This window comes from Spea bombifrons, chromosome 6 (assembly GCF_027358695.1).
Source record: "Spea bombifrons isolate aSpeBom1 chromosome 6, aSpeBom1.2.pri, whole genome shotgun sequence".
NCBI lineage: Eukaryota > Metazoa > Chordata > Amphibia > Anura > Pelobatidae > Spea > Spea bombifrons.
This window is the reverse complement of record NC_071092.1, coordinates 15,417,311-15,430,000: the sequence shown is the minus strand read 5'-3', so window position 1 is coordinate 15,430,000 and position 12,690 is coordinate 15,417,311. Positions and strand designations below refer to the sequence as shown.

Sequence of the window (12,690 nt, the reverse complement as noted above, 5' to 3'; positions counted from 1 at the left end):
CCTCTTCTATAGGTATCACCAGGCCTGCCAGCATAGGTTGTTAAAATTCTATTATTATTCTGTTTCTATTATTAAAATTCTACCATGTATGTACTCCCCTCTCAACTGGAAAACGCAACTTCATTAAGCATGAGGGTGCCAAATGCTAGCAGGCTTGGCAGCACCTCTGCAGACATGCAAACCATGTCAACCATGTTTTTATGGACCTTGCTTTGTGCACAGGGGCGCAGTCATGCTGGAATAGAAAAAGGCCTTCCGCAAACTGGTGCCACAAAGTTGGAATCATACAATTGTCTAAAATGTCTTGTAGGCTGTAGCAATTACATTAACTTTCACTGGAGAACCCAAACCCCCATAGACAGCCCCAGCCCATCATCCCTCCTCCAACAAACATGACAGTAGGCACTATGCATTCTGATAGGTAGCTGTAAGAAATCATTTCATGATTTCATTCTTTCTTATACCTATACACACATTAGGCCTGAGTGAAACATGAGTGATATATATTATGTAGGCATGCTCTTGTAGACATAAATGTTTTTTTTTATTATAAGATCCAAACAGGGTGAAGTTCTGTTAATCTCAACCTTGTGGTATGTTCAACACTCTGGAGTTTCTTAAGTGCTTTGGCTACTTTGCATTGAAAGCAGGATTTGTGTTGCCAAAACGTGTATTGAAGTATGTCTTAACTTCCATATACGTATTTTATGCTTTATACACATTGTAACTTTAATACGGGGTCGGAACTGGGCCTGTATTTAACCGGTTTAATTTTGTTCTTACAGAGACAGCCCTGGGGGCTCTAGCCAGAGTTCTAAGAGAAGACTGGAAGCAGAGTGTGGAACTTGCCACTAATATAATTTATATATTTTTTTGCTTCTCCAGGTGAGCTTAGAATGTTTCTATTCAAACTCTGAACAGTAACACTTGGAGGCATTGATTGATTTGGGTAACCTTTGCTTTAAGTGTTAATTCAGATAATTACAATTACCGAATTTGCTCAATTATAAAATGACCCCCCAAAATCTGAATATTAATTTAGAAAGCTTTGATTGAGAAAATTATTTTTTTTGTTTTTATTTCCTTTTATCTTCTAACCTACCCCCCAGTTATGCACATCTGCCCCCAGGCTTGCCACTCTGCCCCAAAAATGCCTTATACCCCCTATATGCCACTGTGCCCTATGATATGCCTTTTAACCCTCTAAATGCCACTGTGCCCCATGATATGCCTTATACCCCTATATGCCACTCTGGCATATCATGGGGCAGAGTGGCATATAGGGAGGTATAAGGCATATGCTCTGGAAAAAACCTTGTCTTATAATGGAGCAAATACGGTAGAATGCTGGTATTTCTATAGTATACTTACTTTCTTTTTTGGAATGTATGCTTTGTTGTATCATTGGCTCTAAACCAGTGTTCAGCTATAGTATTGGATTCTCCTTAGATGTTAATTTTTTTTTTTAGATTTTCATTGCTTTTCTTTGTTAATGCTAATTTATACTGAAATGCATAAATGTATTGTTCTGAATATTGAGTAGGTATAACACAATATAAGCAATGTTATTTTCCCCAAACTATAATAGTGAACCACTGTATTTAGCTTTTTTTACATTTTCTTTATAGTTTTTCTCAGTTTCATGGGTTGATCACACATTACAAGATTGGTGCACTCTGTATGAACATCATCGATCACGAGTTAAAAAGACATGAACTCTGGCAAGAAGAGTTATCCAAGAAAAAGAAAGCAGATATCCTTTAAGAAATATAAAAAAACGCGTATTTGCACCTGCTACTGTGTTTTTAAAGATTACCAATTGCCATTATCTACATTTGCAGATGGAATATAATATTTGAGCTTGTTTGGTAAGGTTAGGTTACTTCACCCACCAGTTTGTTTACTCAACAGTACAGGACTAATTTGGTTTAAATTATGGAGACCGCTTGATTTTTCTGCAGAGGTTAATATAAAATAGCACAGGAGGTTAGTCATTGCACTTAAATTTGTGATACTATGTGAGTTTTTTTAATAGAAGCCTCTCAGTACAGGTGTTTTAAGCTTGACAGATACCAAGAGACTCTGCCAAGATTTTAACCCCTTAACGACCAATATTGTGCCAGTCAAAAACGGTCAGTTAATGAACAGTGACGTGCCTGGTTTGCCTTGCAGGTTGAATACAGGTACTGCATTCAACCATGCAAGTCAATGGAACCCAGTTTTCTAATCGTAATGTGATTAGTAAAATATAAAAAAATGGGAACGATGGGCAGTGATGTCACCATCAATAGAACCATCCAGTTCCAGCAAAATGTAAAAAAAAAGTCCAAAAATAATCAAGAAAAAAAAAGTTTATTATTATGAGCAAGTGTTAAAATTAGCTCTGTATCTTCCCAAAAATACTGACATAGAAAGAGTTCAAATACTAGCATTTCAAACCCAAGGGGAGTCTAAAAATAAAATTACTACCACAAAGTTTGGCGAAGACTGGTGGTAGAAAATTGTGCATGGAAAGATTTAAAATACCAGCATTTGAAATAACAGGGTGTCTACTTTTAAATCATATATGGTTTGATAGAATTTGATTTAAAAAATGTAATTAGCCGGCTTCTAAGATGGCCTACTTAGGACATGGGAGCAGTAGGAAAAGATGTCAAAGTTAAAAAATGCACATTTCCCAAACTATCTGACATACCCATGCGTGTGTGTGTGTGGGGGGGTATCACGGGAGATGTTATTGAACACAAATTGGAGTGTTCTTTGACAGTGACATATACCATGAGCTCTACATCCATACCTGAAGTACAATTGTGTGATAAAAAGCACAAAATAAATCACTACCACAAAGTTTGACAAAGGGTGGTAGTAGAACTAGTGCATGGAAAGGGTTAAAATACCAGCATTTGAAATAACTCGGGGTGTCACGTTTTCAAAAATATATCGTTTGATATGGGTAAATTGCATTGGCCGACTTCAAAGATACCCAGAATAGCACATGGTTTTCAAATAACAAAACGCTACTTGTACTTATTGCCCAATAACTTGCAGAATAAAGGGAAAAAAACATAAAAGCATTGGGTATTTCAATAATAGTAGAATCTATTTATCAGGTTTTTCATTAGCTTTTTTAAAAGTGAGAATTTTTCATCATATTTTTTAATAGGAAATTAGATGATATGATCAACAAATAGAATCTGAAGTGTGTGGGAACACAAAATGGGAGAGAAGGAAATTACAGCTAAACACAAGCACCACAAAACAGCCTTGGGCACCAAGGGTACAAAAAATAAAAAAACAGCCTGGTCCTTAAGGGGTTAGTTGCAAGTGGTCATAGTTTATTATCGTTAATACTGGAATTCTCTTTCTGTGCTCACCAAAGAATGATCAAATCTTAGCAATCTCAAATGTTAGTGGGGGGGGAAACACATTACATTTTTAAACATAGCAGGTTTAGTTTTCTCTCAGACTTTTGAGTTTGAATATAAGCCATTTTTGTAAAATTGTCATGTAGCCCAATGCTGAATGTAAGCATTCCAATGTTAGTTGTCTTGTATTGAGGGAATAAGTTACCGGATCTGTGTGTATGCTGTTCCCTTTCATCCTATGCTTTAGTTTATTACACAACAGTACATCATTTTACTAGGGAACTTTTACTTGGTTATATTTTGGCAGGATGCACAACATGCACAAACTCCGCTGTTCTTTTCTGAAAGGAAATAATAGTTTCTCCTGTGATGTCTGTAGCTGCAGCAGGACAGATCCAGTAGAGCAGTAAAAGAGTGTTGGGATGCTGAACCTCTTTGAGCAACTCCATCTTTAAAGTGATATGATCATTTTGTGTGATGCTAACAAAGTTAAATATTCCTTGACTACATTTCTTACTCGATGAAGACCCAGATAATCAGACTGTGAAAAAAGAATATGAGAAGACATATAAAAAATACCAGGGCCTACTTGTTAAACAAGAACAGCTTCTACGAGGTATTTTTTAACTCTCATAGTAGAGCAAAATCAAATGTCCTTCGATAATTCATATTTTAGTGAATCGTGTGTTTTGTTAATGGTGGAATGTGGTCATTTGTCTGTCAGCTGTTCTGTGTATTTAAATCTATCCTCAATTCATACAGTGCATTTTTTAAGTATATTTTAATAGCTCTCAAAAACTTTAATCAAAAGTAACTCTCATTTCGTTTTTTTCTTGCTACTCTGTGGAACAGTATTTTAATGAGTTCATCAGAAGTTGATCATTCTAAAATGTCTGCATCCTGTAGAAGTCATGTATATCTTTATAACTCTGTCAGTGGTAATGCAAAGTTTAATTTTGCCATCTAAAAACTATGATGGCACATCCAAATCTTAGATGGCTGTACTTGATGCCTTAGCCCACCTAGCAGACTAACATGCAAGTGACATGACAGTGTGCCACAAAGTTTAGTTTTAAATCTTGCCACTAGGGAAAACTGCCTAAAGAGAACCTCCCACCTTTTATTTATTACTAGATTATATATATAGTTTTATCAAAACAATTGTGCTGTTTTCATTTTTAACACAGTTCATGGTTTTGCATTTAATTTACTTTAGCCTGTTATGTTTTCCAAGTCTACTAGACAAAAAGATTGGGCCTCTTATCATGCTGCCTGTGGTAAACAATATAATGGGGTATATTTATTAATAACCCCTTAACCACCATAACATTAGCAATGTATGTTCCTAAAAGTCCTGACATGGAAAGAGTTAAAATACTAGCATTTAACATACTCATGGGGTGTTTAATTTAAAAATGTATGGTTTGATAGGGTAAACCGAATTGGCCAAGTTCAAAAGATGTTCAAAATAGGACGTGGACTGACCAGATGTCGAAACAAAAAGAAACAACAAAATGGGCACCCCCCAAATCCAAATGTGCCCTTTTATCCCTCAAACGATCCAACCAACCAATGCATGGTATCACCATACTCAATAGATGTATCTGAACACATATTGAGGTGGTGTTTCTCAGTGACATGTGCCAAATTCATACCTAAAGTACAACATGTTTGAAACAAAACACACAAACGTTATTGCCACAAACTTTGATAAAGGCTGGTGGTACAGCTCTTGCTGTAGCAAAAGCACACTGGACTTGGACCTGCACAATGTATAGTAAATTTTAAGAACTCTCTTGCAAACACTCCTGTCATCTCTCCCTATAGTAGATAAACCCGTTTGGCTAGTGAGAGTCTATGAAGGAACTCAATTTGTTATCATTGCTATACAGAACCTGCTTAGTGTGGTGTCATAACTGGGAAAGTCACCCAAAATATTACATGACTGACAACAATGGCAGACTCTTGGTCTGCAGAGAAAGGAGGGTTGTCAGTGCTAAACTACATTACTGTATACAGCTTTGTAGTATAAGGAATGTATGAACATGTGGTTTCAAAGTTTGCCCACCTATGTTTATGTGCAGACGACAACCATTACGCAAGTAAATAAGCTTTGCTCATAAAGGAATTCTGCTTGGTTTGCTGTTGTCAAGTATTGGGCATAACTGGTCTTTTAATTTGGTCTATGGTCATTTTATTATATTTTCAGTATACCACCATATTTATCTCTTGTAGTTGCCTTATATTTATTGCTGAACCTCGCAGAGGACACTCGTACTGAACTAAAGATGAGAAACAAAAACATTGTACACATGTTGGTAAAGGCCCTGGACCGTGAAAACTTTGACCTTCTCATCCTTGTTGTGTCCTTTCTTAAGAAGCTGAGCATCTTTATGGAAAACAAGAATGATATGGTGAGCTTTCAAATGTAAAACTAAATCTGTCAATGAACAATTATTTGTGCTTATTTTACAGTGCCATTCCAAAACTGTGTAGACACTATGGTGGCTAACCTTTTTTTAATACCCTGTGTGTGTAATAGACATGTATTTTAAATTTAAATTGGATTATTTTTCTTAACTTCTGCCTAGTTGGTGAGTGCTATACTATTAATATAACAGAGGTCTCATGTATATACCTGGAATCCAGATGTCTTTTGTTCTTCTTCCATATGTTTTTCTGCCTGCTCCAACAGTTTTATTACCAAATTGAAATGAACATAATACAAGATTATCCGACAATCACTGATTTCAATCATATATGTCTTCTGGACCGTAGTGAGATCTGTATTACATACATTCTTGGATATTTGCTGGCTTGGCTTTTTATTCTTCTACACACTATAATTTAATAAAAGTAGTTTAAAAATATATATTTGGGATCTTTTGCAGCTGGATTATATTCCTGCAAACCAAATACACTTGCAAGGGTGATTTTATTATTCCTATTTGTAGCAATCAGGCTATGAGAAAAACATTAGTTAATAATACAATAATACAATAATTTTGTGACTAGTTTCCAAAAAACAATATCAAGGTTCTGAAGATGTATGAATATCTGCTGTTAAAAAAAAAAATCCTAGTTAAAAAATCCAATTACCCCGTTCACAAAGGTGAGCAATATGGTACATCAATAAATAAAGGGATCTCTATTCTTTAACAGTGCTCGGGGATTTTTCCAACCCCTTGACGACAACTGACGTGCCAGGCACATCATGGAAAAACGGTCAGTTAATGACAATTGACGTGTCTGACACGTCATGACTTTAAACGTAGAAAGCGATCTACCGTTGCTTTCTTCATCCAGACAGTGTTGCTGTAATGTCTTGATGTTGAGGCATTCAGCAACACAGAGATCGGCATCAGGGGCCATGTGTAACCCCTCACTGGGGCGTCAATGTATGCCATAAACTGTATGGCGGTGGACGCTCGTTGTAGAAGGGCTTAGGAGACTATCAAATATGCACTGCATTCAACCATGCTAGTCAATGGAGCCCAGCCCAGCACAATATAAAAAAAAATAAGAAAAAACATGTAAAAATATTTCTCCACTGATGTCACCATCAGGGGAACATTCCAATTCCAACAAAATGTCCAAAAATCCAGTGTGTGTGTGTGTGTGTGTGTGTGTGTGTGTGTGTGTGTATATATATATATATATATATATATATATATATATATATATAAATAATTATGAGTAAGTCCTAAAATTCACAAACAATTCTCGCATGGAAATAGTTAAAATACTGGCATGTTAAATGCCCATGGGATGTCTAGTTTTAAAAAATGTATGATTTGATGGGGTATTACAGTACCTAGGAGATGTTTCTGAACACCTTAGGATGTTGTGTGACAGTGACATATAATAGGAGCTGTAAATTCATACCTAAATGTACAACACATGTGGAAAAAAATACACACAACCTGGGTATTCGGCTGACTAAATCTGTCCACACTTTGGCTAAAGTAAATTACCAACTTATCTGGTGAGCGATTAAGGAAGATCTGCTTCGCTGGTCCAAATTTGAACTGTCATGGACGGGTAGGATTGTCTCCTTCAAGATGAACTCTTTATCCGAAGCTGCTCTACCTGTTCCGGACGTTGCCGGTCCCTATATCGCCTACCCTTCTCCGCGAAATTCAGTCGACTGTTTCCAAGTTCATCTGGGTTAACAAGAAAGCCCGGCTATCCATTCGTCTCCTTCAACGACCCAAAATGCTGGGAGGCCTGGGAGTTCCAGATGTTAAGAAATACAATCTGGCTGCTGCCCTCACACAGACTCTCCACCTGTTCTCCGCTGCGGCACGTGTGGCGTGGGTTGACCTTGAAAATGCTTTTGTTCGACCGTGGATCCTCAGCGACTTACTTTGGCTCCCGAAGTCTGTTCGCCCACCGCTGCCGCATCTTTTACCCACCTCAAAATTGTCACTGTCCTTGTGGGACAGCTACCGTACCACTCTTGGGTTTCCATCTACCTTATCTGCATATGCGCCCATTACGGTTTTACGCTCACTATTGCCTCATGTCTCCGTTGACTCTTGGCTGCAGGCTGGTGTCCTGACCATTAACCATTTTATTTTGCGAGGTCATGTCCGCTCTTTCCAAGACTTAAAAGTCGATTATTCCCTCTCCAATAAGGATTTCCTGAAGTTCCTACAATTCCGTAACGTCATTCAGAAATACTGGAAACCTACTCCGTCTACGGCCTCCATGCCTCCAATTATTAAGCTTTGTCTTCAGGCTCCCATTGTCCCACATGCCATTTCCGTTTGCTATGCGGCGTTGCTGGATTGTGCGCCCGATCGTAAGCTTCCGTATATGGAGGCTTGGGAAAAAGAGCTCCAATGTTCCTTTGATATTCAGGATTGGTATACGGCCTTGGAACAGATCCGAGGTGTGTCCAGAAATGCTACCCATTTTGAAACAGACCGTAAAGTCATATTCCGCTGGTATTATGTCCCCGCCAAGCTCTCCAAGCCTCCCCTTTGTGCTGGAGGTCGTGTGGCCACAGGGGGACGATGGCTCATGTGTGGTGGGACTGTCCTATGTTGACTACTTTTTGGTCTGAAGTTTTCGCGCTCATTAATCATTTGCTTCCAGTCTCAATTGTCTCCTCTGTCTCGGTCGCCCTCCTAGACATGCTCCCTTCTGATCTAGATTCACCATGTCGTAAACTCCTCATGCATCTCCTCCTGGCTGCTAAGAGTTGTATTGCTAGGAAGTGGAAGAACCCTACACCTCCATCCATACGTGAGGTGCTTTACTCTGTGGCCACTACTCGTACGTACGAATGTATGGCCCACTCGGCGATGGGTACCTCTCATGTTTTCCAGGCTACTTGGGATAGGTGGGATGACTTCTATCTTACCTCTTTTCGTGGCACCCCTCCTGGTTTTCTGCTCCATGACATGCGTACTCCATGGACCTTGAAGGCTGTTCGTTCGTTCTAGGCTTCTCTCCCTCTTTTCTTTTCTTTTTCCTCTCTATTCCCTCCCTCCCCGTCTTTCCTGTTTTCCCTCGTCCCTCCTTCCATGGACAGGTCATACGTTGTCCCTATTCCGACGCAGCATGACACTGATTGTGTACTCCTCAAGTGTATATGGCTGCTTTGCTGTTCATTGCATTTCCTTTTGCTCTTTTGATTCTTTGACCATGTACTTGTATTATGCTATGTTTTACTATATACTTGGCCAGGTTCTGTTATTACGCTATGTGGCACATTGTACTGCATTGGTCTGCTGTTTGCTGATTTCGGTACAGTCTTTCTCTCATGTTTTTGTCCATGCATTTTCTTTTGTTATGAAAAATCAATAAAAATTTCAAGTTCAAAAAATACACACAAACAATACTGCTGCAAAGGCTGGTGGTAAAATGTGTGCATGGTAGAAAGAGTTAAAATACCAGAATTTGAAATGCCTCTTAATATATATGTTTTCTTTAAAAATCAATTTTTATTTAAAATAGCACCAAACTATAAGGGCCTTAAATCGGGTGCAACCTATAATCGGGCCAATACGGTACTTCATTGGAGTCTTTTTGAGTTGAACTTGAATTTTGTTGAGTGCATTTTTATTTTATAGTACAATACCAAGTTGAAGGTTAATTATATTAATAATGTTTATGCTTTTTGTAGGCTGAAATGGATGTCATTGAAAAATTGTCCAAGCTTGTGCCATGCGAGCACGAAGACTTGCTGAACATAACCTTGCGGCTTCTTCTAAATCTTTCTTTTGACACTGGCCTACGGAACAAAATGGTGCAAGTTGGACTTCTCCCAAAGCTTACTGTGCTCTTAGGTATTCATAATATACTTTCACTTTATTCAGTGCTTGTCTTTATCATCTTTAACTCTCATGGTGAGACATATGTTTTATATTATAGTATAAAAACCTTATATTTTCTGAAACAACAAGTAAGGTATCTGAGAACTACCTGACATTTTGGTACAGCTTCACATAGATGCAAAAACACAGACACAATAAATTGTTTCTAGATGTTCAGTGTGGCCTAAGCATACATGTACCTGCAATCAGTCAGACTAAAATCTTCGTCAGGAATGGGAGGACATGATAAGTGTGGTAAGCCATTAGTCTTTAGTAGAGTGAAGTTACTAAGGTGGGTCATATAACCAGGTGAAGTAGCAATGTGGGTTGGGTAAGTTATTAAGATCATTTTAAATTTGAGCATAGCAGGCATTAGCAAGCAAGGTCTAGAAGGGAGACAAATTGCATTGGATGATTAATAAGAAATATTTAGTATTTAAAGGAGAAAAAACTATTTTGGGCATAATTAATTAACTTGAAGTTTTTTCTTGTCAGTGTAATTGTTTTGGAAACATTTAACATAATATTTAAGGCCACGTGACATAATGTACTTAATCATGCAGATGCTGAGAGGAGAAAATTAGCTGTCCCAATAGAATATGCATTTGGTATTTATACCAACTGTACATTGCATATTTTACTATATACACACGCACATGCACTTATTTTATGTTAATGTAACCAACCAGCCAGGTACCATGTAATGAGAAAACACTTCTGTGGTAGTTCCGAGCATATTAGTTTGTAAATGCTAGATCATGCAGCAAAGGCAAGATTATTAGTGCAGTCCAAAGGATCAATTCTTAAGCTATACGTTCTTGACTAAGTAGCTTTGGAGCAGTTTATATACCCATAGAGCATACATGTCTGTTACTGAAATGGTTAAAGACGCAGTAATGGTCATTTTTATTGCCTCAGTGAGTCTTTTTTTGATGCGGGTAAACAGACTATGTTTGTTTTAGGGGTTGCTGCCAACAGCTGGTGTATTGCGCCTGCATGACTTTGACATGACTGTTCCTTTAAGTAATGAATGGAGGGCACCAGGCATGATAATATACAGTTCCCTTTTAAAAAAAAAAGTGTTTATGAGTAGAGTAAGACTGACATTCTACTGTTCAAAATTAATATAGACATGTTAAAAAATAGGCCTCAACAAAGGAGTATTTATGCAGTTATTGTACATTTGTAAGTTTGTCTGGCACTAAGCTACCTCCCAATATAATAGCGTTTGTTTTAACATCTATTACTTTGGTGTGTATATATACATAATATATATATATATATATAATATAATGCATATGTGTGCATGGATATGTAGGCTAATAAAAAGAGCACAAGTACACTGTACACACATGCTGGCATTGAATGCATTCTTTAGCATTTTTGGTTCCTAGTGACATCTGCTGTGTGAACTGAGAAGTACTCTTCTGTTGCAAATGATTAAAAGTGCTGTTCTATGTATAGAAAATATAAACTGCATATTTAAGTTATTGAAGGCCATTTTCATGCAGTAGACACATTTACCTTTACTTCTCAAATTTAAACGTTGCAATACCAATAGAAGCTATATAATGTGCAACATATTACTGCCACTGCAGAAACGTAGGACATTTAATCTCTAATTTTGCAAAGTGATGTAGTAGATAAAAGAAACAGCACTAAGACTTTTTCAAAAATAATTTGGAATATTTGATCAACACAGAGTTTGTTATTATAGTTTAATAAAATATGATATTAGCATTATAACTATTACACTTAAAATATAATAAAATATGTAATTTGCTGAGCTGTGCAGTTGCAGACTGCCTTTTAAGACAGCCCCGCTAGAGAAGAATGCATATTAAGGCACTCAATCTTTAAATTGCATTCTTCAAAATGCAAAAAAAAAATAAAGTACTTACCTGAAAAAGAAGCTGCAGCTCTGCTGCTGGCCTCTTCCTCTGTGGACCAATGATTTTATTTGAAGCAGCCAATCAGTAGTAGGAACATATCTCCCCTTAAAATCAATCTGAACAGATTCCTGCCCACAGTGTTCACTTTCATTCACATAGTATTCAACATACTATACATTTGCTGTATGTATAATAGCTGGGGGGACAAGTAAAGGGGCAGATGCATATGGGGGTTTCTGCAGAGTCCCCCATGCATTCGCCCTTGATAATTTAAAGGGACCATCAAAGTGCATATAATTGCTGGAGTGTATTTTTTAAAGGGAATCTCTCTTAGATTCTTTTATAACCTACTGGTGTGTTTTCTTTGCCGTTTTGTTGTGTTTCAGTATTATTTAATCTCTTTTTTTTTTTTTAAATATGAACATGGCAATACTTAACAGGCCTGATTTTAAGGAAAACGCTTAGCAAATCAAAATGCAACAAACCCAATATCTGTAATATTAGGCCTGAAATGCTTATGGATATGAGGGGATGTGCAATCGCATGGCTGCTTTCTAGTGCTGATATACCAGCTGTATATCTGTATGTGTTGCATGTACACAACTCTTCCAGGTACTGGAAATGCATTTTAGGATGTTGGGACGCTTTATCAAGTCTACAATAATGAAGTAGTTAATTTCCAAAATTCATATGCCTGTGCCAGTATCCCGCTGAGTTTATTTTTTTAGGTTTTCAGAGTTTTTGCTCTGCCAAGCATGTGCAATGCCTCCTTTGGGTATGTTTTTGGAAAACCAGCATAGACTTTAAAGGATTGTAGCACAAATTTTCCATACATCTTATATTCTGTATTTAAAAAAAAAAAAAGAAACAATGTTCTTCATACATGACCAGTTATGCAGAACAGAAAGGTTAAACAGGGCGATGCTCCTAATGAGAAGCGTATGTTCTGTCATCTAAATGTGCAGAAATATGTTCTATAGGCTTTTCTAAAAGTTACTAGTGGTAGTAAAAATGTGTGCTTCCTCCTACTTTCCCAATTAAATGCTGTAGTTCTGAACTGCAGTGTTACAGGGGCACATTATTTTAATATGTGCTAAATATGAATATTGT

The 12,690-nt window shown here is 37.3% G+C and overlaps 1 protein-coding gene across 1 annotated transcript in view; it reads left to right on the top strand.

The window, feature by feature from the left end:
• Positions 1-12,690, top strand: part of KIFAP3 (kinesin associated protein 3) — a 69,023-nt gene that overhangs the window by 16,452 nt on the left and 39,881 nt on the right. Inside the window, exons 6-10 of the mRNA XM_053469412.1 lie at positions 786-885; positions 1,629-1,753; positions 3,883-3,981; positions 5,601-5,779; positions 9,499-9,661. Coding sequence (XP_053325387.1) covers positions 786-885; positions 1,629-1,753; positions 3,883-3,981; positions 5,601-5,779; positions 9,499-9,661 — 666 coding nt within the window. The remainder of the gene's footprint in view (positions 1-785; positions 886-1,628; positions 1,754-3,882; positions 3,982-5,600; positions 5,780-9,498; positions 9,662-12,690) is intronic.